Source organism: Chaetomium tenue, assembly GCF_020726465.1.
Source record: "Chaetomium tenue strain MPI-SDFR-AT-0079 chromosome Unknown F5144scaffold_5, whole genome shotgun sequence".
NCBI classification, from domain to species: Eukaryota; Fungi; Ascomycota; class Sordariomycetes; order Sordariales; family Chaetomiaceae; genus Chaetomium; species Chaetomium tenue.
Genome location: NW_027117333.1, coordinates 4,423,905 through 4,450,437, shown reverse-complemented (window position 1 = coordinate 4,450,437; position 26,533 = coordinate 4,423,905). Strand labels below are relative to the sequence as shown.

At 57.6% G+C, this 26,533-nt stretch overlaps 12 protein-coding genes across 12 annotated transcripts; 6 read left to right on the top strand and 6 right to left on the bottom strand.

Moving 5' to 3' along the window:
• Positions 1-401: 401 nt before the first annotated feature.
• F5144DRAFT_493410 (uncharacterized protein) lies at positions 402-2,448 on the bottom strand (the record flags this gene model as incomplete). Its single annotated transcript, XM_066785974.1, has 2 exons — positions 402-2,143; positions 2,319-2,448. The coding sequence occupies 2 exons, from the start codon at positions 2,446-2,448 to the stop codon at positions 402-404; spliced, it is 1,872 nt and encodes a 623-aa protein (XP_066642207.1).
• Positions 2,449-3,685: 1,237 nt separating this feature from the next.
• F5144DRAFT_604940 (uncharacterized protein) lies at positions 3,686-4,773 on the bottom strand (the record flags this gene model as incomplete). Its single annotated transcript, XM_066791390.1, has 3 exons — positions 3,686-3,786; positions 3,884-4,451; positions 4,732-4,773. 3 exons carry the CDS (start codon positions 4,771-4,773, stop codon positions 3,686-3,688), a joined length of 711 nt encoding a protein of 236 aa, XP_066642206.1.
• A 493-nt stretch (positions 4,774-5,266) lies between these two features.
• Positions 5,267-6,201, top strand: F5144DRAFT_325767 (uncharacterized protein). Its single transcript, XM_066784087.1, has one exon. It carries the CDS (start codon positions 5,549-5,551, stop codon positions 6,059-6,061), a length of 513 nt encoding a protein of 170 aa, XP_066642205.1. The 5' UTR covers positions 5,267-5,548; the 3' UTR covers positions 6,062-6,201.
• F5144DRAFT_325806 (uncharacterized protein) lies at positions 6,141-8,183 on the bottom strand. The gene is made up of 3 exons (XM_066784089.1): positions 7,396-8,183; positions 6,346-7,330; positions 6,141-6,251 (listed from the first exon to the last, which is right to left on the bottom strand). Exons 1-3 carry the CDS (start codon positions 7,808-7,810, stop codon positions 6,221-6,223), a joined length of 1,431 nt encoding a protein of 476 aa, XP_066642204.1. The 5' UTR covers positions 7,811-8,183; the 3' UTR covers positions 6,141-6,220.
• Positions 8,184-8,782: 599 nt separating this feature from the next.
• Positions 8,783-10,793, top strand: F5144DRAFT_325771 (citrate synthase-like protein). The gene is made up of 2 exons (XM_066784088.1): positions 8,783-9,191; positions 9,302-10,793. Exons 1-2 carry the CDS (start codon positions 9,141-9,143, stop codon positions 10,679-10,681), a joined length of 1,431 nt encoding a protein of 476 aa, XP_066642203.1. The 5' UTR covers positions 8,783-9,140; the 3' UTR covers positions 10,682-10,793.
• A 1,612-nt stretch (positions 10,794-12,405) lies between these two features.
• On the bottom strand, positions 12,406-13,552 carry F5144DRAFT_325829 (uncharacterized protein). Its single transcript, XM_066784090.1, has one exon. It carries the CDS (start codon positions 13,266-13,268, stop codon positions 12,663-12,665), a length of 606 nt encoding a protein of 201 aa, XP_066642202.1. The 5' UTR covers positions 13,269-13,552; the 3' UTR covers positions 12,406-12,662.
• A 293-nt stretch (positions 13,553-13,845) lies between these two features.
• On the top strand, positions 13,846-14,631 carry F5144DRAFT_492379 (uncharacterized protein; the record flags this gene model as incomplete). Its single annotated transcript, XM_066785913.1, has 3 exons — positions 13,846-14,028; positions 14,095-14,193; positions 14,263-14,631. 3 exons carry the CDS (start codon positions 13,846-13,848, stop codon positions 14,629-14,631), a joined length of 651 nt encoding a protein of 216 aa, XP_066642201.1.
• A 645-nt stretch (positions 14,632-15,276) lies between these two features.
• F5144DRAFT_594736 (uncharacterized protein) lies at positions 15,277-16,904 on the bottom strand (the record flags this gene model as incomplete). The annotated part of the gene is made up of 5 exons (XM_066790615.1): positions 15,277-15,344; positions 15,532-15,978; positions 16,122-16,125; positions 16,256-16,640; positions 16,846-16,904. The coding sequence occupies 5 exons, from the start codon at positions 16,902-16,904 to the stop codon at positions 15,277-15,279; spliced, it is 963 nt and encodes a 320-aa protein (XP_066642200.1).
• An 866-nt stretch (positions 16,905-17,770) lies between these two features.
• On the top strand, positions 17,771-18,078 carry F5144DRAFT_604936 (uncharacterized protein; the record flags this gene model as incomplete). The annotated part of the gene is made up of 2 exons (XM_066791389.1): positions 17,771-17,892; positions 17,973-18,078. The coding sequence occupies 2 exons, from the start codon at positions 17,771-17,773 to the stop codon at positions 18,076-18,078; spliced, it is 228 nt and encodes a 75-aa protein (XP_066642199.1).
• Positions 18,079-18,921: 843 nt separating this feature from the next.
• F5144DRAFT_325664 (uncharacterized protein) lies at positions 18,922-21,851 on the top strand. The gene is made up of 3 exons (XM_066784086.1): positions 18,922-19,266; positions 19,336-21,009; positions 21,060-21,851. The coding sequence occupies exons 1-3, from the start codon at positions 19,026-19,028 to the stop codon at positions 21,578-21,580; spliced, it is 2,436 nt and encodes an 811-aa protein (XP_066642198.1). The 5' UTR covers positions 18,922-19,025; the 3' UTR covers positions 21,581-21,851.
• Position 21,852: 1 nt separating this feature from the next.
• On the bottom strand, positions 21,853-24,016 carry F5144DRAFT_325657 (dynein light intermediate chain-domain-containing protein). Its single transcript, XM_066784085.1, has 4 exons — positions 23,200-24,016; positions 23,051-23,144; positions 22,318-22,994; positions 21,853-22,250 (listed from the first exon to the last, which is right to left on the bottom strand). Exons 1-4 carry the CDS (start codon positions 23,902-23,904, stop codon positions 22,107-22,109), a joined length of 1,620 nt encoding a protein of 539 aa, XP_066642197.1. The 5' UTR covers positions 23,905-24,016; the 3' UTR covers positions 21,853-22,106.
• A 544-nt stretch (positions 24,017-24,560) lies between these two features.
• On the top strand, positions 24,561-25,807 carry F5144DRAFT_325616 (inhibitor of apoptosis-promoting Bax1-domain-containing protein). The gene is made up of 3 exons (XM_066784083.1): positions 24,561-24,815; positions 24,878-25,051; positions 25,125-25,807. The coding sequence occupies exons 1-3, from the start codon at positions 24,651-24,653 to the stop codon at positions 25,614-25,616; spliced, it is 831 nt and encodes a 276-aa protein (XP_066642196.1). The 5' UTR covers positions 24,561-24,650; the 3' UTR covers positions 25,617-25,807.
• The last annotated feature ends 726 nt before the right edge of the window (positions 25,808-26,533 follow it).

Genomic DNA, 26,533 nt, shown 5'->3' with positions numbered 1-26,533 from the left:
TGGTTGATATGTTGGAGGACAAGTCAAGTTTAAAGCCACCAGGATTTGGGACAGCAGATGGGGTGCGTGTGTGGGAGGGGGCGTGAATGGGTGGATGACATAGGGTAGATTGGCGGGACTATCTTTGCCAAAGATGTGTGAAAGCATCTTCCGTTGAAATGTTATTTCCTTTCTTCTTTCCTGATACCAGGACAACAACATCGACGCCGCCATCTATCTGTACTGGAGGGCGTTGAGACGTTTAGAGGGATATGCGTTGGACGCCCAAGAAATCGGGCAGCGGATAGCTTAGTTTGAACTGAGAACTGGGCTTCGCTCTTGTAAGCATCAGGAAAGGGACAAGTCTGCAATTCTAAACGTACACTCCGATCTAAATGCTTCAACCCTTTCCAATGACCCCCTCACAACTTGGAGTCCCGCTTCTTCTTCACATACAACTGCACCTCGACGCCTTCGGTTTCCTTACCGCCGTTCTTCAACACCCTCCTCAAAATCTTGCCGCTCGGGCTCTTGGGGATTTGATCGACAAACACGATGCCCCCGATCAGCCATTTATACTTCGCCGTACGCTTCTCGACCAGTGCCTTGAGCTGGCTGGCCAGCTGGTCTAGGTCAGCCTTCGACATGTCCTTTCTGCCGGCCCGGGGCACCACGAAGGCGCGCGGCCACTCGGTCGCCTCGCTCTTGTCGTAGATGCCGATGACGCCCGCGTCAGCGACCGCCTCGCTGCTGCACAGCACAGCCTCCAGCTCCGCGGGAGCGACCTGGTACGCGCGCACCTTGATCAGCTCCTTCAGCCGGTCGGTGATGCGCAACCTGCCATCGGCGTTCAGCGCACCCACATCCCCCGTCCGGAACCACCCGTCAGCCGTCAGCGCATCCTCAGTAACCGACATGTCCGGCGGGCTCCCCGAGAACACCCCGACCGGCAAGTACGCCGAGAGCAGGCCATCGGCCCTGATCAGCACCTCCCCCTCCACATCCACCGCCGCAACGGGGGTCTTCTCCCCGGCCCGTTTCGCATACCCCTCCCCGCTCGCGATCATGACCTCGACGCCCCAGTGCGGCCGGCCCGTATCCCCCGCATGCTCGCGCATCTCACGCTCCCCACACCCCCGCTGCAACGAGGTACTGCACGTCTCGCTCAGGCCGTAACCGAGCCGCACGCGGAACCCGCACCGCTTGTACACCTCCTCGACAACCTCATGGCCGAGCGGCGCACCGCCAGTCACGCCCGCCACGACGGTCTTGAACCCCCCATTCTTTGCGTAGGGCTCCACCACGGCAGCCTTGGCCAGCATGACGGCCACGGGCGGCGCCATGTGCATGTAGGTGACGCCGCGGTCCCGGATCGCCTTGACCACGACTTCGAGGTTGAAGCTCTGCATCGTGTACACGGTGCTCCCCGTGGCAACGGCCAGGAGCAGGACGTTGCACAGCCCGAAGACGTGGTAGAAGGGTACGTAGCCCAGCCAGACCTGGCGCTGGGGCTTGGCGCCGTAGTAGTCGGCATCGTGCCAGAGAGAGGCGATGGAGAAGTTGAGCGCGTGGTGGGAGAGGAGGACGCCCTTGGAGCGGCCCGAGGTGCCCGAGGACCAGAGGATGACGGCGGTGCGGGCGGGGGCGTGCGAGGGAGGGAAGACGGTAGCGGTGTTTACCGGTGGCTTGGTTGGGGGGGTTGTTGGGGAAAGGAGGGCGCGCCAGTCGGAGGGCGGGGGTGGGGCGGGTTGTGCGGAGGGGTATACATCGGCTACAGCGTCGACGGTGAAGATGGGGATGGTCGAGAAGAAGGAGGAGTCGGTCTGCTTGTTGAGGGCATCTTTCATGGCCGGGAGGCAGGTGGTGGCGGTGATGATGGCGCGAGGGCGGGCATTCTGGAGGATCCAGGCGATCTCGTCGCTAGTCAGGGCCGGTGAGACGAGGGTGGCCGTCAAGCCGGATGCCAGAGTACCGAAGAATATCGGAGCGAAGGGGAGACAGTTGGGCAGTTGGATCAACACGACGGGGGCGATCTCGGGGCCCGCGGGGCATGATGGTGTCGGGGGTAACTTGACGATGTCGTTGGGGTCGAGACCCAGGCGCAGTAGCCCGGCAGCCACGGCGAGGGCATCCTTGGAGATTTGGCCAAACGTGAGAGCGCGATCTGTTACGGCCGTCTTTTGTTAGTTGGAGTCTGAATTGGGGGTTCAAACCGAGACAAATGACAGATGGATCATGCAACTCCAATTGACTCCAATTGATCAACACAGCATCACTAGCCAACTGACTAGTTGCAGTTGCTTCGTATTCTGTCCAATGTGATTCGGATCCGTACGTACCCGACTTGTTGTCCACAAAAATCGGCCTCTCTGCTTCGATGCGTGGCAGGGCGTGTTCGCGCGGCACAAAGTCGCTGACTGTTCGGAAAGGTTGGCTGAAGGTGAAAGCGAACGCGTTCTTGACTGGCATGTTGCCTGCCGGCGACCCGGCGTAGGCCACTGCCGCTGTTGTGGGTGCCATTGCCCTAGCCGCTCGACTCAGGTTCTGTACTGCCAACCTAATTGCCCAACAACTTATCGAATTCCAACAACAATGCGCAAATAACGAGTCGACGTCTCTGTTTCTAACACCTTGATAGTCCGACAATCAATCGCCAGGATGCCCCGTCCGATTTAACAAAGATTATCGGGTAGCAGTTCACTGTTTCAACCGGTCGGTTGCCATTGCCCGAGCCCCGGCTCACTCGCTCGGGAATTGCTTGCCCTGCCGCATCCCCTGGCTCCGCCCCGCTTCGACGGCTCGACAGGGGACGGCAGTTCGATCCGCACTCTCTGATGGGGTCCTGGATTCCCCATTGCGAAAATGGTTTAGTGTCAGTCCGGGGCCCCGAATGTGCATCAGTGGGGGCTTCAGGGCTTTGGTTATTCCTTTCATTGTCAAAGCCTCGGATGGATTCGAGACTGCCAAACTGCCTATTATCAGGCTAAAAGTCCATTGTTCACTTATCATTGCCATGATGGATGTCGATTGAAATCTTGGCCAATCCGTTGATCTCGAATGTCAACAATTAGCTAGACAACAATCCTTGGTTCGGTACCTAATTATAAAGGGGGTCTGTTGACGCAGAAAATAGTTTCGAAACTGTTCAGCGAATATTACAGCCATCCCGGGATATCTGGGTTTCATCCTGTCGTCAACTCGATCTAGTTCCCCAACGCATGCCACAACCCGAGATTCAGCCAGTTCGCGGGAAACTTGCACCCCATGTCTCGGGTAAGTATTATCATCGCTGTGTGACTCTGTAGGCGATGACTTGTGTAACAAACGACATAACATCGGGTTCCGGCCGAGTGGCTGAAGCCAGGTTTCATACAAATTAGTTCGAGAACAACGACCCGTCGACCACCGTGTCGATGACCAACCTGTTGCTAGCTAGACACCGCCGGCCAAGTCTCGGTGAAGATAAGAAACCGCAAAGGCAGGACAGAAGAAAACAAACAAGTGAGACAGGAAACAAACAAGCGAGCCGCCCCTTTGATTACCATCCCACTCTAACCCGGCTGAAATTCAGAGAGCCTCCCTAGTACCGTCGCGCAATGCACAAACTCGAAATCAATCTGCCAGCCCCATGATCCATCGAACCTACACAGTAGAAGATGAAAGCCAGTGAGATGTACAGCCGCCCTGCCCCTACTCGTACCACTCGTTAGTCGCTCATGCCCGCCCGCCACTGCTCGATCTTGACGCTCGTCGTCTGCGGCAGTCCCAGCAGCGCAGCATCGGCGTCGTTCAGCTTGATGAGGTCCTCTAAGCCACCCATGTTGTTAGCATGTACCCTTCCCACCCATTCATTACCTTGACCACGAGAAACTCAACGACAAAAAAGAAAGAAAAAAAGACTCACCACTGCCCTCCCCCAACCTCGCCCCCAGCCTCTCCGCCAACACCATCTCCACGCCCAGCACCCCCCTCACCTTCTCCCCCACCTCCACCACCTCCCTCCTCGACACCCAAAACCCCTCCTTCACACCCCCCGTAACACCCACATACACCCTCCCCACCAGCACCGCAAACTCCCTCCTCGCCCACCCCAACCGCGCCAGCACCGCCTCCAAACAAGCCCTCACCTCGGCCTGCACCTCCGCCGCCCTTGCAACACTGGCGCCCCCGACCGGCGTGCGCACGCGCAAGCTATCCGCGGCCATGACCATGAGCGTCGACGACAGCGAGGTAGCCAGATGCGTCAGACCCAGCAGGGCGGCCTTCACGTCGGGGGTCTGCAGCTCGGGCACGTCGCGCACGAGGTGCAGGGCGGCGACGAGGCGGTCGGCCTCGCCCGCGATGGCGGCCAGCGGGTCCGCCGCCGACCGCCACTCGTTCAGGTCGCGCGCCTGCTTGATCGCCGCGAGCCCGTGCAGCGCGTGCGCGAGGATCGTGGGGAGCGGGTCGGCTAGGGAGATGCCGCCGGCGGCCTGGTGTGGTGGTGCGTGGGGGGGTTAGTCGGTGTTGTTGTTTAATTCAAGTTTGATTTCTTGGGGGGGGGGCGGGGGGAAGGGGGGGGGGGTTGGCGTTTGAAAAAGGGGGGGCAGGCAATGGAGGTGTGGGAGGGGGCGAGCGGGGAGGAGGTGAGAGGGGAAGGGGGGAGACTTACCATGGTTCTGGACTTCTGGTTGGTGTCGAGAATGATTCGGAATGCTTGATGCGGCTGGGTTCTTTGGTGGTGGGAGCAGGTTTGGCGGTGAGGGAACGAACGAGAAGCTTGGCGATGGTGGGATGAACTTTCTGAGCCGACATGTTCATGGGACCTCCGGCTTGATATGGAAATCATGTCTATGGCTGAGAAGCCACCAACAAAGTGTATCAATGTGATACCGCAGGGATGGCCCGTCTCGCTGCTGCGCGGTGGGCTGTCTCGGCGACGCCGTCCCCGAAATGGCTGCCTTCCAAGACTAGCTGCTACACACCTGTCTCGACATGTACGACCGGCTTCCCGAGTTGGGTTCATAACTCTTGTCTGCCTTCCTCGGGTTTAGTACCCATCCACTCGGACGGCATTTGTGAATGCTGATCTCCTCGACTCGGCTTCGCCCATCTTGGTCACTCGGTAGACGTTCGACCAAGCTGGGCTAGCCGATTTCAAGAAAAAGGCATGGCAGCAGCATGCAACCCGGGCAAGACTTTCCTATCTCCGCTGCTGACCATCTGGGGTCAGATCTGCCCGTGCCTCGACCTGCTGGCCGGCTTGCTGCTGCCCTCCTCGGCCTGCAGTCAACTCCCGAAACAAACACCTTGTTCGCGCATGTGGGCGCCGCCACGGACCATGAGATTGCCAGGTCTGGTCTCGGACACCTGCCATTCTCCCCCCGGCTGCAGAGGCAACATGCGGTGAATCTGACGTGGCGGGCTGTCGCCCTCTGGAAGTCACCTACCAGCGGCGCCCCCGGCAGCCGCGGTAGCCTCCCGAAATCCGGATGGGGAAAGGTCACGGCTGCCTCTGCATCTCGCCATTGCGCAGTATTTAGCCCCATCCAACTAGTGTCAGACCTGACTGCCCGGTGACCCCTGTCGCATGTTCTTAGCGACGCCTCTTAATGTTTTGCTCTGCGAAGTTGCGCGAACCCACACCGGCGGAAACCAACCCCCGTCCACTGCTTGGAGCACGTTAGTCGACGACAGATCGTTGGGCGCCCCATTGCGGCTCAAGCGCAGATGGCGCATGGCCAGCTGTCAGGCGATCGCTATTGAAATATGCATGGCGCCAGGACATGGGACAGCAAAGACTACGACCGGAAGTCACATCCGTCTGCACTGCGATAGACTAGACGGAGGCGGCCGGCTGAAACAACTGGCTGCCCGGCTTCATAACACATTACTGACCCATCGACATCGGCGACGTCCCCGATCGATGAGCCCTCGGTATCCCCCTTTCGTCGACTCATATCGAATCTCGGCGACATCTAGCGAATATTCCCCAGCCACGTGTATCATACCCAAGGTTGTAACTAGGTCAGTAAAAGTTGACAGCATCTGCTCGCTGATGCGAGACCGGAGCTTCTTCCCCGTGTCCTGCAGAGTGCTATGAGCGACAAGGTAATTCGGGCATCTTACCCCATATGGAGACAAAAAGGGAAAGAACTTGTCAGGAAAGACTCCTCGTCATTGTCTCGTAAAGGGTATCACAAAAGCTGACGTGAATCGGTATACTAACCGCCTTGAACACACCCAGTCCCCACGCCTAAGATTAGACAGTCTCAATGTATCTCTTCATCTCCCTGTAACAAGTCAGCATATGCGAGCGCATCGTGTAGTTCACTGAAACGAGCAAAGGGTAGGGAAAGCTAGCAGGCCGGCATGACCGGGACTCACCAATCCGTCACAGCCTCATCCCACAGCCGTATCTCGTGGGCCCTCGTCCCGCCAAAATGCTCCACAAACTCGTCGCCGAAAACCTCCCTCGCAATGCTACCCTCGCGCATGAATCTATCAGTCGCCTCGCGCAAAGTCTTGGCGAGGCGGGCACCTGTATCAGAATCACCTCCCACATCCTCCCCCTTCCCTAGCGGAGGACAGGGGAAATCCAGCTTCTTCTCGACGCCGCGCCATCCCAGCGCCAGGATGGCCGCCATCACGTAGTATGGGTTTGCGTCCGCACCTGGGACGCGGACCTCGAACCGTGTGGCCCCCGGTTTGGCGGTGGGCGGCGCGATCAGACGTATCGAGGCAGCCCGGTGTTCCAGGCCCCACGATACGGTAACCGGCGCCCAGAAGTTTTCCACCAAGCGCTTGTAGCTGTTGATGGTGGGCGCCACCATCGGCATGACGTCGGGCAGCCCTTCGAGGATACCGGCTAGAAAATGACGGCCCAGATCGGAGAGATCGGCCACGTCAGGGTATGGCGGGTTCGGGTCCGTTTCCCCGCGGTAGAAGAGGTTCTTCCCATCCTTGTCGACTAGCGAGACATGCATGTGCCCGCTATTCCCTGGGAGCCCCTGTTTGGGCTTCGCCATGAAGCACGGCGTGATACCGTGTTTGATGGCTACAGACTTGACGACGTACTTGAATAGGGCGGCGCGGTCTGCCATCTGTCGGAGCTCGCCAAATTCAAGAGCGGCCTCGTAGACGCCAGGCCCGCTCTCGGTGTGCCACCCTTCGATATCACACTTGAACGTCTGGCATGTGTTGAAGATGTCGTAGTAATAGTCTTGGTTCTGGACCGGCCGGGTCAGGCTATAGCCGAACATGCCCTCGGTCAGGGACGGGAGGGAGGAGGGAGGGTTCCGTTCAAGGTACGTGGCCGTCGATGGGGCGCCATCGGACGCTGGGGTCTTGAATTGGTAGAACTCGTACTCGGCTGTTGTACGGCTGCGTCAGCTACTCGGCCCTATTGCAGGGTGGTAGAGCGATCTTGTCACTCACCTCCCGCCATGGCCCCGTAGTCCTTGGTCGCGAACTTGTCCAGCTGTGTTTTCAGCAAACCACGTGGGCATGCTGGTACCGGCTCCCTAGTATCGGGGTCAAAGAAGCTGACCAGAAAAAACGGAACGTTGTTCTCCCAGGGGATGCGCCGGAAGGTGTTGAGGTCTGGCACAGCGATGATATCCCTATACCCGTTCTCCTTATTGCTAACCTTCAGCTCCTGCATGTATGTCCTGTCGTGCATGTCCCAGCCGAATATGACAGAGCAAAATCCAAAACCATTTTCAGCTATAGACAAGAACTTCTTTTTGGAGACAAGCTTGCCGCGGAGCATGCCATCGACGTCGATCCCGGCGAGCTTGACCGAGGTGTCATTGTCCAACAACGCCAGCAGATCTTTGGCCGTGATTTCCATTGTTGAAAGGGAGCTGGTGTGTCGCGACGAAAGGGTCACCGAAAATCAGAGACGACAGAAGATTCGAGTCGCGCGGTGTCGAGATCGGACAAGTGCGGGTGTCAAGGGAGACCGAGCTGGATGCCCAGATGCAATCGCGCGGGGTTCGGGCGAACAGAGCGGCTTTCGAAGGAAGCGGATAGGTTTGTCGAGACAGAACAGGCGCAGGACAAGCACAGCAATGTGAAACCTGAGGTATTTAATCAAATAGCGCCTGGTGTCGCCAAAGGCAGGAAAACAGGTAGGGAAACAGGCAACATTGAAGCAGGATCCCACGATGGGACCCTCGTGGAGGGGCACAGCAGCTGTGAAAGAGACCAATCAAGAACACGTGCGTCATCGGCAGCACCCGACACCGCTGCGAGTTATCCAAGAGCCAAGGCAGCAACCCGGTAACGATGGACTTTCCTTGAAAAGAAGTCCGAATGGAACAAGACGGAAAGGAATGCCCATTGGCTCTCCTGGAACCTCTTCATATCACAACGAAGCAGCCGAACTTCCAGCTTCCAGTTGCCATGGGTCTTGACTTCGTTGTGAATAAAACTGCCTCTTGTACGAGACGCCTGCCATAACATGCTAGGCTAAGCTACTGTGCAGGTGAGCTCTGCATCTGATCCTCTTCGCCCGATAACTGTAGATCCGGCCGCCTCACCTACCTTAGGTACCTAGGTAGTGTGTTGTTGAGATAAGAGATACGAATGGTGCAGTTCAACCCATCTTCTTCTTCCTCGAAAGAGCAAGGGTTCCGCTTGAGATCGTCGCGCACCCGGAGCGATGGGAAAGGAGGAAGGCACGAAAGGTTGGTGGGCAGTGCTGAGACCAGAAAGCCGAGGAAGGTGCCATAAACTCATTGGTCAATGGCCGTGACCCCAGGACCGCTTGTCCGGGGCGGCAACCCCATGCGGGGTGTTGACGGCTTTCCTCGGCTGAGCTGGGGGAACGTGACGAACACATGCAAGACGCCAGCTTGCTTGAGACAATAATAAATCTCACAAAATTATCACAGTTTATTTCCGTTTCTCCCGAAATTTGGCATCGAAGTTTGGACCAAACGAAAGATACACTCCGCTCTTTTACCTTCCGCCACTAACGCCGACGATAGCGTCAACGATAGCGTCAACGACAGCAAACAGAGCCAACGCCGGCGATCCTCGGCTCCCCCGCACTAGCGGTCACAACGACAACACCGAGAAAACAACCCTCAAAGCTCTGAGCCAGCTTTCTTTTGGTCCAGAAGCAATCGCAAACCGTAAACCAGGAAGAAGGAGGAACGCACAGACTATCACACACGATGGCAATGAGTCTGAGGGCTGGGCGTCACGCCCTGAGCGGGGCCCTGCGTGTAAGTCCACCATCCGAGAAAGGTTCCTCAGATACCGGTGTGGGCAGCATTACTTGCGATGGAAACACCTCGGGATGAAAACACTTTACTGACCGCACGCACTATGCCAGCCCATGGTTGTCACATCAAACTCGTACCTTGCGCCGCGCCGGACATACGCCACCGCCGAGCCGGACCTCAAGACGACCCTCAAGGAGGTGATCCCCGCCAAACGCGAGCTGCTCAAGAAGGTCAAGGCCCACGGAGCCAAGGTCATCGGTGAGGTCAAGGTCGAGAACACCATCGGTGGCATGCGCGGGCTCAAGGCCATGGTCTGGGAAGGCTCCGTGCTCGACGCCAACGAGGGCATCCGCTTCCACGGCCGCACCATCAAGGATTGCCAGAAGGAGCTGCCCAAGGGCAAGACGGGCACTGAGATGCTGCCCGAGGCCATGTTCTGGCTCCTTCTTACGGGTAAAGTGCCCTCGGTCAACCAGGTCCGCCAGTTTTCGCGCGAACTCGCCGAGCAGGGCCAGCTACCGGCCTTCGTGAACAAGATGCTCGACGACTTCCCGCGCGACCTGCACCCCATGACCCAGTTCGCCATGGCTGTGTCGGCCCTCAACTACACTTCCAAGTTCGCCAAGGCCTACGAGCAGGGCCTCAACAAGGTCGACTACTGGGAGCCCACCTTTGACGACTGCATCTCGCTGCTCGCCAAGCTGCCCACCATCGCCGCCAAGATCTACCAGAACGCCTACCGCGGCGGCGGCGCTCTGCCTGCCGAGATCGACCTCGAGCAGGACTGGTCCTACAACTTTGCCGCCATGCTCGGCAAGGGCGGCCGCGAGAACGAGAACTTCCAGGATCTCCTGAGGTTGTATCTCGCCCTGCACGGCGACCACGAGGGCGGCAACGTCTCGGCCCACGCCACCCACCTCGTCGGCAGCGCCCTCAGCGACCCCTTCCTCAGCTACAGCGCCGGCCTACAGGGCCTGGCCGGCCCGCTACACGGCCTCGCTGCTCAAGAAGTCCTCCGCTGGATCATCCAGATGAAGGACGCCATCCCGGCCTCCTACACGGAGAAGGACGTGCACGACTACCTCTGGACGACGCTCAACTCGGGCCGCGTGGTCCCCGGGTACGGGCACGCGGTGCTGCGCAAGCCGGACCCGCGCTTCGAGGCGCTGATGGACTACGCCGCGGCGCGCCCCGAGATTGCCAACGACCCCGTCTTCCAGCTCGTCCGCACCAACAGCCAGATCGCGCCCGAGGTGCTCAAGAAGCACGGCAAGACCAAGAACCCCTACCCCAACGTCGACTCCAGCTCGGGCGTGCTGTTCCACCACTACGGCTTCCACGAGACTCTGTATTACACCGCCACTTTTGGCGTGTCGCGCGGCCTGGGCCCGCTCGCCCAGCTGGTGTGGGATCGTGCGCTTGGCTTGCCGATTGAGCGGCCGAAGAGCATCAACCTGGAGGGGATTCTGAAGGAGGTGGAGAAGCTGTGAGGAGGGGGTTGTTTGTGGTGCGCGTAATGATGGGATTGGTCTGGGTATGGGTATGGGTATGAAAAGAGGGTGTGGGGTGGAATAACTCGATGCAATGAATGGTTGCTGTTTTTGTGTTTGTGGTCATGGCCATGTCTCGTGTGTTGTGCGTTGTGTGTGTGTTGCTTGAATGCGTTGGAAGAGAGCAAAGGCTTACCTAGGTATTCCACCCCCCGTATCCTTCTCATGTGTATAGCCGCCGCCGACCGACAAGCCGTACCTGACAACAACCCGGAAAACGGAAACAAAAAAGTATTGTTTTCCCGTCCCGCCCGCCCCTCGGTTCTCCGCATTCTCCGCATTCCCGAACACCCTTCGAGGGGTCCCCCGAAAAGGCCAGCTCATGCGCCGCGCGGTACCAATCTTTTGGGCGCGCGCTAACATCAGTTGGGGGTTGACGGGAGAACGGGCAGATCATGACGCAGCACATTCTGTCCCGCACACGCCTTTATCACGGAACGGCGGGTAGCAGAACTCTGGTACGGGTGGAGGGGTGTCTATTTTTCCGGTTTTCCGCCCGCCCCCGTCCTGTCATTCTATTTCCCCACGGCGGGCTAGGCTTTGGGTTAGTTCCGTGTTACTGTTCTTGGATTCAGGAACGGAATTGTCGAGTGGGTGAAAGGGAAAAAGTGTCGAGCAACGCCAATGCCGACGTTTTTCTGTGCAGCGGGGGATTGACTGAGGATACCGTTTAGGCAAACCCGAGGCTCCCAGCTTGCCTCCCTTGGCTTGGTTTCCAAACATGAACTTGCATGCCGTTACACTGAAACAGACAGCAAGGGAGCAGCAGCAAGTGACCGTACATACATCATGCGATGCTGCGGGACATCCCAGGGTTCTGCCCCTCATCGTACCCGGTTCGTTGCTCGGTCGACTCACACCTTCATATCTGATGTTGCTATTCTTGTCTTGTGACGTTGACTCAGAAGCACCAAAAGCGCGGGGGAGGGCAGGGCAAGATATTAACCCCGTACTGAAAGCGCACCAGTGATATATCGTAGGCAGCTGTCATACGGGGGTCCTTGAGCACGTTGGACCGAGACGTCACAGCGGGCTTGTTTACAATGCGTGCGGATAGCCCCGGGCATGTCGCAGCAGGAGCGGCACCGTGCAGGTGGCTGATACCACTGCAACTGCAGCTGCAAGAGCAATGAGGCTTCCCATGGGAAATGAAGGAGATATTGGGGGCTGAACCCGATTTCCTGGCTGGCACAAATGCGGGGTACCTTATTCTCCTTGTCCAGGAACAGCTCGGGATGGCGTCCGTTGCCCAAGGGGTGCTGCTCATCGAGTGACGAAGGACCTCGTCGACGGCTGATGTCGGGATCGGCATCGTCTCGTCAGCCTCCCATCGTGACCGAACGGGACGTATTGGTCCGAGTTCTGTTACATGCACACAAGGACTGCTCCGGGTTGAGCCATGTTGCATCGAACCTTTCTCTGTTTCCTACGGACCAGGGACACTGTACGGGTCCGTCCCAAGGTTCAGACCCGGTCTTCCATCATCGGGACGGAGGCGTTACACTGGACTAGTGATGCCTCAGGGAACGAAGTTTTGGCACTGTAAGGCTGTGAAGGAGGAAAAGTGCTGGCCAGGTGGCGGTATTCTCCCTCCCGATATGTTCGTCAAAAGAAGCTCGTATTTGTAACCACTGACATTTCCCTCTGCTCTCATCCTGCAGGGCGGGTCAATTGTTGATAGCCGAGGGCAAACACCGAGGCAAGGCCCCGGGATGGCACGGGTGAGCGGCATGATGTGCTTGTAGGCCACGATCGGGACAGTGCTGTTAGCGATGGCGGAATAATAACCCCCAATGTGTCCCATCCCTTGCCTGCTCGTAGGAACGGCACCGGCTCAGTGGCTGTGGCGATCCCAGGCGAAGACAGACTGGGCGGAACCTTGAGGCCTCATGAAGCCGGGTCAGCTGACTCGCATTCCCAGCTATCCCCGACTGCAGCAAGATGCAACCATGCCACGATCCAGGTCCGCCATGTTGCGATCCAGGGAACACTCGGTGGGTCCCCAATTAAGCTTAATCAACGACCCCTGGCGCTGCCACAAAAATAGCATCCTTGACGGAGCCGTGCACCCAGAACAGAATGGTGGCATTAAGCCTGGACCGGTTCCTGGCGGGCTGTCAGGTCTGGGTTGCAGGGACGGATCAGCACAAGAATTTCCCCGTCGATGAGTTTGACGTCGTCGCTGCCGCTGTGCCGGGTCTGAACGGCTCAAGGGAGGGGAGGGAGATCGCCAGTCCCCTCGCCCCCTCCCTGGCCGACGACGACGTCTAGACACGGCGACTGGATCTGGAACGAGGTGCGATGCAACGTGCAGCTCACCGCCCGGCAAACCCGATAGTGCCAAATACAGGCCTCGATTCGATTGACGGAGATGTCGACATGGTAAAGTCTGGAGACGGGTTTCTATAAAAAGCATCAGCCTCTCGAAGTAAATGGTTTTTGTCAGCGAGCGGGCCCCGAAAACGAACCGAGTTGGGTCTCGGCGCAGTCTTGGTCGGATCGATGATACCTTGTGCGGCGAGCCCATAAGAGCTGTACGTCCCGTCTTAATATGTGTTTCATTTATCCTCACTTCATCCGTAAATTTGGCCTGCCGCGAACCACTGAACCATGAAAGGCTGAAGAACGTGCGAGAACGACGTCGGCCTCAAGCTAACCAACGGACACGACGTGACTGTTTACGCCCTCGGATGCAAACCCTAGCGACTCTGGAAGCGCGGAGGCAAGGACGGGGGGGCAGGGCGCTGGGTCCCGAAGGGCGGATACATCAATCTGGAGATGCAAATTAACGACACCAGACTAGAGGACGCCAAGGAAACTCGCTGGCCGCAAACAATGCCTGCGCGGCCGGAAAATCTGCCGCCTGGGTGTCAGTATGGAAGGAGGCGGGGTGGATGAGGGGATCGCGAAGACTCCGAACGTCGAAGGCCGGGACGCGAGAAAGGGATATAAAGACAGGTCATCGCCATCGACAACACAGTCTTCTCTCCTCCCTCACCACCAGCACAACAGTCTTCCAGCTTTCCAGCTTTCCAGCCTTCAGCTCCCGCCTCTCTTCAGATCTTCAGGTCTCAAATCGTCCGCTTCGACCTTCATCAGTCAATATGCGTTCCGTCGCTTTCCTCCTTCCCGCGCTCGTCGCCGCTAGCCCCATCGCTCAGGTCGTCGGCAACGATGGCTGGGCCGATGCCCCGGACCCGAAGGACATCCAGATCGTCGCCGCCACCTTCTCCGGCAACGGCTGCCCCCAGGGCTCCGTCTCCACCAACATCTCGCCCGACAAGACTGTAAGTCTCTCCATCCCCAGGAGCTGAGCTCCCGCCTGCCCAATAGATACTGACCCATCCTGGTAGGTCATCACCTTCGGCTTCGACAAGTTCCAGACCTACATCGGACCCGGCATCAGCCCCACGGAGAAGAGCAAGAACTGCCAGCTCCACTTGAGCTTGAAGGTACAGCAACAGTCCTCCGTCCCGGAACCGGGCTTGATCACGGCACTGAATAACACTTCTTCCAAACAGTACCCCGGCGGCTTCCAGTTCTCCGTCCTCGAGAGCACCTACCACGGCTACGCCCAGCTCGAGAAGGGCGTCACCGGCAACTTCTACAGCACGTACTACTTCAGCCAGGACGCGCAGGCGACCACCACCACCCAGACCTCCATCGCCGGCGGCGGCATCTGGGAGCAGGGCCAGGTGTACACCAAGGCCGACCAGATCCCGACGGCCAGCTACATCTTCTCGCCCTGCGGCGCCAACGGCATCCTCAACATCAACAACCGCATCGCCCTCACCAGCACCAACTCGTCCGCCAGCGGTCTCATCACCGACGACGATGCCACCGTCGCTTTCACCCAGCAGGTCAACATTGCCTGGCGCTCGTGCCGCTAAGTGCGGCCCGATATCTGACCCGCTGTTGGCGGACTTGCTTTCCCGGGTAGCTGGTTCCGGGTAGTCTGGGAAGGATGACACGGCGGTTACATTTTCATCCTCCGCAAATCTGACTGCATAGAACCAGAAATTCGGGGATGGCCGGTCCCTTGGTTTCCTTCTCTGGGAGGCGGCTGGTGCGGAACCAAAATCGGATTTGGTCTGGCATACGGATGTCAGGGGCTGAACGGGGGCGGGATGGTTGATCGCCTGCGGGAGGTGCTTGGTGGCCGTTGACGGATCTGTCCACTTCTCTTTCTTTTTTTTTCTCTCCCTTTTTCTTCTCTTTTTTATCTCGAGTATGTTTTGTCGATAGCACAAGTCAATCAAGCCTAACACACAATGCTCGTCCTTGACTGCGCAGTGACATCGCCTTGTGACATCGCTGACAGTAACCAGCGCATGGCGGTGACCTGGCTGGAACGAAGTCGATCCAGGATTTATGCCGGTGGCACCCCCGGCCAAAAAGAACTCAGGGGTTGAAGGCCGCAGCAGAGTTGTCAGGCCAGAGCGTACCAGGGGACTGGTTGGTAGGCACACACATTCGACTCGCCCCAGTAACCACGAGATGCAAAAAATCAGCCCTAGAAAAAGCATTTGTTGCATTCATCCAAACCTCGGCCTCGCAAGCCACCATCCCGCGAAGTCCACAAAGCATAATGCGAAATCGAATTCTACCGGACCAGTAAAATATCAAAGTAGGGAGCAAGTTGGCTAAAAATAGCCGTGGTCAGGCTGGCTCGAATGGTGCAGGCGAACCAAAACAGCAGGGTTGAGGTCGGTACGTCCGGTATTCTCGATCGCGTTGGTATGTTGACTACGGAGAACCGAAGCAGGCCGCGGCTCTCTGTGCGCTGGTACCAAAGGGATGTCTGCTCTCGTCAATCCCGTTTATCCAGGCCTCGGGAACCGTGTCCGGCTGAAATGCTGTCGACGGAGGCGGCGGAATGCATGGGGCTGCTGCTGGAACGGAGCTGACGGGCGAAGAGAGAAACATGGGGGTGTTTCGGCCGGGAGGGGTTCGTGGGTGAGTTGAGGGACAGGTTGGCGGAGAGGCAAGTCGTCTGCCCGCGATGCGGGCTGTTGTGGCATGCATGTCGATCTCTGTCGTCCATGATAACTGGTGGTTCGGAGAGCCGAGCGGTGTTACACGGCGTGTAACAACGATATCCTTGTCTCGGGTCCAGCACCCGAGAAAATGACGGCAGCGGGAATCGGCTGCAATCTGGTTGCCCACAAACTCCGCTTTGACACGAAACGCAAAACGGCGTGCCCAATAGGCAATGGCAATGGTTGTGTTACTTGACGCTGAATTAGTGAGAGTTTGGCCGACACTGGTTCCCATGAAAACGTACCTCCACCAAGGTCGCTACCCCCAATTCCGCTCAACAGCTGCAACAACTAACAAGTACCAAATCGGCCGAGTTTCTGGGTTGCCTCGTCGTATACACGATCCTGGACCTCTTCATTCCAAACATTAAGGGACCTTGTTGATTCGACCGAGGCCCTTGGCTCAGACACGCGGCGGTCATGTTGATCCGTGGAGATTGCCAGGTGAGGATGAGGATGTTCTCACACCACACACCTTGTGTGTTTCGCAGCCAAACAGCCAGACAGCCAGACAATCGGCTGCAGGACTGACGCACCTTCTCTCAGCTGAACGGTCGGTTGAACCATTTCCGCCTTGCTTTGCAGCTTGGCTCGAGACGAACACCCTGACACCTTGATGGCAGCGACTGCAAGCCGGCTGAGCGCGTGATCTCGCTTTGATCTCGCTTCCGCATTCCAACAGGGGGTCCAAGGTTCTGGTCATGGCGATCGATTCGGGAGTGGAAGCTGTGACAAGACGCAATTGGGCCGCGGGTGAACGCCGTGGCGTTCGTGGGGGGCCAGCCCCAATGAGGGGTTGGTCCCTGCCATTTTGGGCCTGAATTTGAGGGGAAAGCAAGGGAGCGCCTGCCCTGTTCGGGCTTGCTCAGGCTTGCGCAGGCGTGTCCAGGCTTGTGTTGTTGGTTGGGTTGGTTGGCTCGTTTCGTTGGCAGGCAAAACAGGTTGGCAAGTCATCAGAAACTCCTCTTTTCTTTTTGTTTCGTTGCGCCCGCCATTCCGACGATCATCGGCCGCCTAGGAATGGTCTCATTACCCCCTTGGGTTCTCAGAAATGCGAGTGCTCACATCTGCGCAAGAATGTGCTCCAGCGCGCACTGCGCGTCAGGTGGGCGGTGGAACAGCATTTCACCCTCCCAAGCCTCCCTGCTGAGACTTTGATCATCCAGAGCACACCGTCACTCTCTCGGCGTGTTTGTTACACAGCTTGCACGGGCACCGCTGGGGCCACCTGCACGGAAATGAAGCAAGCAGAAGCTTGAATTCTGGGATGGCCCGGATTTTAGTTCCAAGGTTACGGATGGCTGCCTCTCCCACCCTTCGGAAAGCTTGCCTGGCTCCCTGGCCCCCCCTCCTTCGGGCCAATGCCGCTCCCAAGTCCTTGGTCCCGGGATGTCGGCAGACCAGACCAACAAAAAAAGCAAATACAGCCAAGGTCGGCCAGCGGCAAGGGTTCAAATTATGGGCCTCTTCCCCCACGGTCACCTGAACCCCCTGACCCCTTCCCCCATGAGCCAACGACCGCCTCATGGCGCGCCCCCGGCCAAAAAGACTGGTGGGACGCCGCTCTGGGCAAGCCCATGTCTGACTCCTTCTGGACTCCTCCGCGGTATCAGGAGGTGGCTCCAACTCAATGGTTGGAATATCCTGCGCCGCGTTTTATTCCCAGATCTGAGACCACTCTCGATTCGGTGCGACTCGTCTGGCATTTATTCGCCCTCTCAGTCTCTAGTTTTGCTGCAAGTCGCCAGAACCAGAAATTGAGGCAAGACGCGAGGGCTTCTAGGTCGGGATTTGCCCGAGCAGGTGAGACACCGTTGCCTCTGTTGATATCCCTGAGATCTCCTCTCGGGTACAAGAGCAGCGGGTCTTCCTCCCGCCAGTCAAGAGTGTCCGCGTCAGTTCAAGTGCTCCACCCACCGCTTGCCCTTAACTCGTCGAGAACAAGAGCCCAACTCACCGCCGTCCTTGTCACTGCTTCCTCAAGAACACCATGTGCACCTTTATCCAACGGGAATACTGCTGCGGGCACTTCCGGTTCATCGCGTCGAGGTGGTGCGATGTCTACACCCTCACACACAAACGATGCAAGCCCGACATCACACATTTTGAATAGTACGGTCCCTGGGCGTGGAGGAACCTCCCCGCTTCCCCAGCATCACAGTCTTGAGCAACCACTGACATCTCTCTCTCAGTGTCGGGCAGCTCCTCTGCGGCGACTGCAAGGCGAAGAACCAGCCCCCTGTCGCCTGGGAAGCCATGATCAAGAGACACAACAAGCGTGCCGTTGCCTCTCTTTGAGGTGTCTGGTCTGCGGTCAGGCCAGGCGTTGTTGGGCTTCACTCTTACCTGACCCCAAGCAGGGTTACCGGGCCCTCTGCTGTCATGGATACTGGCGTTTCGGTTTCGGACTTTGGCTGGATTGGTTTTGGGTTTGGAAATTGGGTACAGGAACGGCATACGGAGCACTCCTTTTGAGATTGTATGTTGGCGCCGGACGGAGCAGCGAGTTATACGGAGGGGCCTTTTCATTAATTCAGGACGGGCATTGTGGCCCGCTTCCCTAGTTTGTTTTTACATCAGTTGCTTTCCAAATTCTTAACTAATCGACCATAAAACATACAAACAAGGTCAACGATTTAGGCCTGTCATGGCAGTGGTACGAAGTAGGTACTGGGGATATTTGGCAGCTTGGGCAGTCGTCATTGCGGTCCCTAACCCTAGTAATTCGCCGCGTCTCTTACAACCGGCAAGCCGGGAGAAACGACGTCAGGCCGATGGTTCCCCTCAGGTCAAACAGGATATCCCTGCAGCATGGATGCCAGTCCCCGCTCGACCCGGCAGCTTCACCTCTGGAACATCCGAAAGGGACCGACCAGCCAACCTCGTTGCCTTCCTTCCACCCAAAACCAAAACCAGTCGACCGGGGAGACTGCAGGTCCAATCACACCTACCACGCACCAACATTTCACTCCAAACCCGACCTCCGACTCCAGAACACATTTCTTGGGGCGTTTTCAGAACCGTCCAGGCTTGTGAAGTTACCCCGCAGTGCCCGCACCCGCACTGCACCCGCATTTCATCCACATTTCCCATTCAGTCAGTGCCTGCCTGCGAGCTGCGTACCTACGGTCCATACCTGCCTGGGCAGTTACATCGCGACACCCGAAAATCGACGTACACAACTCCCACCTCGGGCCACTAATCTACCTAGACATATCTTGACAACCCTGACATAGGCGGCCAAGATGATGAGGGCGCAGTTAGAACAGGGGCAGCCTCAGCAGCAACCCGAGCACAGCGCTACCGGTACCGGGAGTTCCACGTTTCCAGAGCTCCAGAACCGCACCGGCGAGAGCGACAGCCCATACGTGCGACGACACGCCGATACTCCGGTAGCATGGCAGATCCTCGACGCAGACACGCTCACCCGAGCCACGGCCGAGAACAAGCCGATATTCATGCATATCGGCTTCCAGGCAGACCACCGTGAGTCCCTCCCCTTCCGCAACACCTCCAAGCCCACACCCCACTAATCAAACCTGCCCCGGGCACCAGTCTGCCACCTCACAACACAGGACTCCTTTTCGAACCCCTCGGTCGCATCCTTTCTCAACGCCTCGTTCATTCCCATCCTCATCGACCGCGAAGAGCGCCCAGACCTTGACACAATCTACCAAAATTACAGCGAGGCCGTCAACGCCACCGGCGGCTGGCCGCTAAACCTCTTCCTCACGCCTGACCTCTATCCTATCTTTGGCGGCACTTACTGGCCGGGCCCGGGCACCGAGCATAGCACCGCCGCTGCGGCCGCCGCGGCCGCCAGTGGCAGCGGGACGGGAGGCATATCTAGTGCGGGGGAGGGGGAAGAGTCGTACAATGACTTCTTAGCTATCGCCAAGAAGATTCACAACTTCTGGGTTGAGCAAGAGGAGCGGTGCCGACGGGAGGCGTTTGAGATGCTGCATAAGCTGCAGCATTTTGCGCAAGAGGGGACCTTCGCTGCCGGCGCGACGATCGAGGCTGCTGCTGGCGGCCCCGGCGGTGCGCCGAATGCTGCGTCGGCCGTCAGCCCGGACTCGGGCGACTTGGATCTCGACCAGTTGGACGAGGCGCTCGGGAGGATATCAAAGATGTTTGACCCGGTCGACTACGGGTTTGGCACACCCAAGTTTCCGAATCCCGCGCGCCTGTCATTCTTGCTGAGGTTGGCACAGTTCCCGGGGGAGGTGAGGGATGTCATTGGAGAGGAGGAGGCCGAACGTGCGGTAGGCATGGCAATTGGGACGCTGAGGCGGATTCGTGACGGTGGCCTGAGGGACCACCTCGGGGGCGGGTTCATGCGGTTCAGTGTGACGAGCAACTGGAGCATGCCCCATTTTGAGAAGATGGTTGGTGAGAATGCGCTGTTACTAGGCGTGTTTCTTGATGCCTGGCTAGGATATTCGCGAGACGATGGGAAGGACCTGTCGCTCGATGACGAGTTTGCGGATGTTGTTTTGGAGGTGGCCGACTACCTCACCAACCCCCTAGTGCGCACTGCGAATGGCGGGTTTGTGGCCAGCGAGGCGTCAGACTCGTTTTACCGCAAGGGCGACAAACACATGCGAGAAGGTGCATTTTATACCTGGACAAGGAGGGAGTTCGACCAGGTGGTTGGCGGCGGGTCTAGCGACGACCACGCGAGCACCGTTGCTGCGGCATATTGGGACGTGCAAGAGGACGGGAACGTACCGCAGGATCAGGACCCCTTTGACGAATTCATCAACCAGAATATCCTATCTGTCAAAGCGGATGCCACCGAACTATCCAAGCAGCTCGGCGTCCCGCCGGCGGAAATCAAGCACCTTGTCTCGATTGCGCGCGAGAAGCTACTCGTACACCGCGAGAAGGAACGGGTGCGCCCGATACGGGATGAAAAGGTTGTGGTTGGCACCAATGGTATAGTTATCGCGGCGCTGGCGAGGACCGCGGCCGCCATTCGTGGGTTGGATGCCGATAGGGCGGACAGATACCTCCAAGCTGCACGGGATGCTGCCACCTTTATCAAGGAGAAGTTGTGGGCTGAGTCGAGGAGCAAGACCGACAACCCTTTGCGTCGCTTCTACTGGGAACGTCCGAGCCAAGTCCTCGCTTTTGCCGATGACTATGCCTTCCTAATCGATGGCCTCCTGGATCTCTACACGGCAACCTTCGAGCGTGAGTGGCTGGACTGGGCGAAGCAACTACAAGGTATGTATTGTCCGCCTGGTCCCCGAACGACGGGTTGCTGATAAAGACAGATACACAAACCGCCCTCTTTTACGACGCCCCCCTTTCTAAACCTGCCACCACCACCACCACCCCCTCCCCACGAAACGCCCACTCCGGTGGCTTCTATTCAACCGAGTCGGCGACCCTCAGCCCCACTATTCTCCGTCTCAAGAGCGGCATGGACAAGGCGCATCCCTCAACCAACGCCGTATCGGCGTCGAACCTCCTCCGATTGGGCACGCTTTTGAACACGGAAACGTATGTGCTGCAGGCTCGCGAGACGGTCAACGCTTTCGAGGCAGAGATCCTCCAGTACCCCTGGCTGTTTGTCAGCCTGCTGACAGGCGTTGTCACGGCGCGACTGGGGGTTAAGAAGGTGGAGGTGCGGAAGGGGGATGCGGACGGGTTGCGGAAATGGTATACCGCGCCGAGGGCGGAAGCCTTTGTGTTGGCGCTTATCGAAGATACGGCCAGGGGTGAGGAGAGCACGACTACTGCCGAGGGGCTGATAAAGAAGGTGGAAGAGCTGGTGGTTGGAGAGCGCTCATGATGGAGCGGAGCAATATATATGGTCGGTTTGGGCAAGGATGCGGTTCGGAGTGATGGCATATCTTTAACAAGTGCGTCTTGGAGCTATGGTGGGATGGAATATGGTTGGCCTAAGAATACTTGCATTGGGTTGCGCGCGAGAGATACACGATGACCGCATACAGGAAGAAGGGAGTTTGCATCACAGGCAATGTAACTAGACAGACAGACCTATGTAGTTACACAACCCTGCTTCGCCATACAGTCATGAGGTTGGATTGGATGGGCGAACAGTTCGACTGCTCCATTCTTTTATCTTTCATTATTTCTCCAAAGGGGGTATCTAGTCTACAATATCGGTGTTTGTCGCCTCTTTACCTAACACCGACGACAACAGGAAGACCAACATGGCAATACACTCGCTACCTCCTCGCTGGTCCACATCCATCCATGTACTCGCGGCTACCACAATAACAAAGGGAAATTTCCGGCAAAGTTGCCTATGTGCTGCTCATCAAGAGATAATGCTAAAGCTACAGCACCAAATCTTATCTGGCAGGCGCTCCCCGCCTGTTCATTAGGCCGTGGAAGAAAGCCTGCAGGTTCTCCGTGTCCATGTGCGAGGTCGAATCTATGGCTTCCTCGTCGGTTGGGCTCTCGGGCTGGGAGGACGAGCCGAACGCTTGGCGCTCCTGGAACATAGTGTCAGTTCTGGGCGAGGCTGTGGTTAGGGGGGGGGGAGGGGTAAAAGATTCTTACTTTAAGTCGCTGTACCATGTCGTCAGCGTCCACTTGAATACCACCCATGTTAAATTGCACGGGGCCGATGTGCTCGAGAACCCTAGCATCCGCTTTCTGGTCGTCGTCGATGATAAGGTCGGCGTCCATCTTCTTGTGGGGTTTTTGCCGGGACTCTTCCCGCGCGGTCTCCTCGTTCTTCTGCTTAAATGCGTCAAGGACCTTAAGCTGCTGCCCGAGGAAGGTCTGGGTGTCGATCGTCTCGACCTCGAGCGCGGTCGAGTGGGTGTCACGCCCCGCAAGCTGGAGGGCGTCCATGCTCGGGTTTTGAACGGACTCTTCGTACAGAGCGACGGTTGATCCTTCCGGTTCGTCCGCCACGTGCTCGTCGTCGTCATCTACCTCTCCGTTTCCGTCCTCAATTCCGTTTTCACTTCCGTTTGCTTGCGGGCGTGGGAATGGTTGATCGAGGTCGATCGACCAGCCGTTGCTCACGAGGTCGACGTCGAATCCGTCTCTGAGGACCCGAATCTTGCCCCACGAGTCCCAGTTTGGCGGGATTACAACCTTATCCCGGTCGATGACGTTGTGCTTGAGTGGTTGCTTCTTGAGAAGCGAGTGTATCCCCAAGCTAGAGTGGATAAGCGTTGGGAGCTGGGAGGGGACAGAGGGCGTGGTGTAGATCAAAGAGGCACCGTCTGCGGCATGTCGAGTTAGCGTATAGCTAGCTCCCTCGTTCCAATAGAAAACTCACGCTTTAACAGGGTTGTCCGCAAAAATTGCAAGACAACGTCAAACTCTTCCTCCTTCCAGCTCTGTGTCTTCTCCAAATACTCCATCTTCTCGGCCTGCAAATCCGGTTAATCCTCGAGCCAGGGTACCTTGCGGGGGGTGTATGCTTACGTTCTGGCACACAACGCAGAGAGGCAACCCCAACGCGTCCTCCCATTCTCCTGGCCCCACGGGAAGGTCCATCTCGCCGTCCGCCGTGGGTACGGCCGTAGTACCGTCGAGGTTTGTCACGCCGCCTCGCCCGCGATCTCGCCATGCCAGCATGACCTCTTCCATGGTCTCCTTACACTCGTCGCTCAAAGAGACCAGCACTGTCCTCAGAAGCAGAATCCATTCCCGAAGCTGTCGCATCCACTTCCACGGCTCGGACCAGTCCAGCAACACCACTATCAACGTGTTTGGTATCGATTGGGGCGTTAAGAGCGGCTGGAGTAGAGAGGCGAAGGCGGCGGATGGGCTCGTGAGGGTGTAAAGGGAGATGCGCGCGAGGGTGTCCTCCTGGTCGGCGTCGAGGACATCGTAGTATGTGTATCCCAAGGCGAAGCTGTTTGCGACAGGGGGCATTCGTGATGCGTTCCGGTCAAGGGTGCGGCGGAGGTCGTTGTTGGCGAGGGTCTCGAAAAACTCGCGCTGGGAGTCGACGGTGCCACCCAGCAATACTATGTTCTTCTCTGGCAACCGTCTCCCGCTTGCCACGGACGAGAGCATAGAATTCCATAGCTCCTTCTTTTCGGCTTTATCCCCATTCTTAGAGTCGGTACCAGAGCCGACCGAAGCTGTGGTGTAGGTCGAGTAGCGGTTCGTGTTTGCCGCCATGGCTGCGCTCGCTCAGGAGTGAGTTGCAGTCTTGGGCATTTGCGGCTTTCTTTTTTGTCTGTTGGAGGAGGTAAGGAGTCGCAAACGGGGAGCGTTGAATCGGGGGAGAAGTAAAATGAACAGCTAGCCGTGTCGTCTCGTTGGCTTCATGCCTCCCTCCGACTATAGCCTGTTCAGGAGTCGTTCCTTTTCCGGTTGCTGAGGCTGGGGACTGATGTGGACCGTCAATTCGCCGAAACACGATTCGCCGGTGAGGTGGGCGGAGAGACGCGACTGATGCTCCAAATCACCGTCAACTGGTGGAGAGCTGCGGGAGGAAGGCAAGGGTCCCGATAGAGTCTATAACCCTAACCCCCTTTTACATAATCTCCTGGTTTCACATTACATACATACATGACTTAAATGCATATGTGCAACAGAATGCTTGGCACTGCAGCTTCCAGGCATCTCCAGTTTCCAGCCAACCAACCACGTGCCGGCCCCGGGCAAGTGGCCACAGCTCCGCCACCAGTGGGCAGGCATCCCCACCTGCCGTTTGTCGGTTCGTTTGTTCCGGGCATCTTCATTCACCATTCACAAGTGGTCGTCATCGCGGGTTCCGTATCAAGGCCAGCCTCGTCCGCCACTTTCCTTCGTCTTCCTCTGTTCAATAACCCCGACCCCCGATCACATCACCAACGGGACCGACCTTGTCTGGCACAAACCCGCGCGTTCCCTAGCGACTACGATCGCAGCCCTTAGCGATCATGTCGACCAACGTCAAGTACACGCCAGCTCCGCAAGAGGACCCGGAGCTCAACTACACCCAGCCGCCCCCGTCGTACCAGGCTGAGAGCAGCTCTGCCCAGGACCAGGAGCGCTTGTTTGGGTCTCCGCGGAACAGCGAGGACAACGTCCCCGATGACTTCAAGGTATGCGCCCGCCATGATACCGCTGAGCGCCCCATCCAAGTTTGCTGATCGTCTCTTCTCAGTTTGGAGGCTCTGTCGCCGAAGCGACCGTCGAGATTCGCAATCAGTTTATCCGCAAGGTCTACACCATCCTGACCGTCCAGCTCATCGTCACCGGCGCCGTCAGCGCGCTCAGCTTCATGAGCGAGAGTTACAAGTCATGGATCCAGTCGCATCCCGCCATCGTTTGGGTTTCGGTACGTCCACCTCGCTCACCCCTCTTCACCCACCTCTCTCAAGTCCATGGCAACTAACTCTATCCCGCCACAGCTCTTCGGCTCCATGGCCTGCATGATGCTCACGTACTGGAAACGCCACTCGTACCCGACGAACCTCCTCTTCCTTTCGGCCTTCACCCTTCTCGAAGCCTACACCATTAGCGTCATCGTATCCTTCTACAGCGCCTCGATCGTGCTCAACGCCGTCTTTTTGACCGCCGGCATCTTCCTCTTCCTCACGGCCTTCGCCTGCCAGACCAAGTACGACTTCACGAGCTGGATGCCCTACCTGTTCGGCGCGCTGTGGGGCCTGGTCATCTTCGGTTTCATGTCCTTCTTCCTCCCGCACACCAGCACGACCGAGCTCGTGTACGGCCTGCTCACCGCCCTCATCTTCAGCGGCTACGTCCTGGTCGACACCCAGCTCGTCCTGCGCAAGCACCACGTCGAGGAGGAGATCGCCGCCGCTATCAGCTTGTACCTGGATATTATCAACCTGTTCCTGGCCATCCTGCGCATCCTCAACAGCCAGAGTAACAACTAAGCGAAGGGGGTTCGTCGGGGTGGTCTCGGATGGGAGAGACTCTTGCTGTCGCGGGCATCGTAATGTTGATACGTCGTATGAAACTGTACAGTATCTTGGGTTTGGGAGAAGGGGTTTATCGTTTTATGCAGCGACGGGGGTAAGGGTTTTGCGGGGACTGGGTTCTAGCTTTTCTATTTTTCTGCTTTTCTGCTTTACTGTCGTCTTTTGTTGCGTGTCACAATTCCTTCTGAATTATGGAGGAGGCCTGCTGCCGCAATGTTGTTACTCCTGTTGGGAAGAGTTCTAAATGAATCGAATCATTTGCACATCGGCGCCCATACTCGTGGTATCTATGCCTAGATAGGATACAATGAAGACAAGTTCGGATAACATCATGTCGTTAAGTACAACGGTAGTTGTTCCTCCCGCCTCTCGTCCTTCCCATCTCGGATTTTTGTGTTCGTTCAGTCGAGTTCTGTATTACACCAACGTCGAGCCAAGCTAAGGCGCATCCCACAGGCAAAGAAATGCAGAGAAGTGGCGGACATGGGAGCAGTATCAGAGTAGGAAAGTTGAATTTAGGTGATATCTGCATTAGAAGTCCAATAGTAGAAATGAGAAAAAAGCAGACAGTCAAGTTAAAAGGGTGGCCGAGGTTAAGACCGACGAGATGGCGTGGCTGGTGGAGGACAAGAAAAGCGTGCCGTGGTTGAGTCCCATACCTTCCAACACGGCTCATCTTCGTGGTCTGGGACCGTGTTTGGTGGGAACCGCTGCTCCCGCGCCCAGCACGATAACCAGACCTCTGGCGACCTCCACTGAGCCTCGTCCTCGGCAGTCCATCAACACGCCACTCCGATTGGCACCTCGACACCACCCTGCCAGCCGTCCCCAGGTGTTGCCCACAGCCTGAGGCTGGCTGAACAGTGGATATC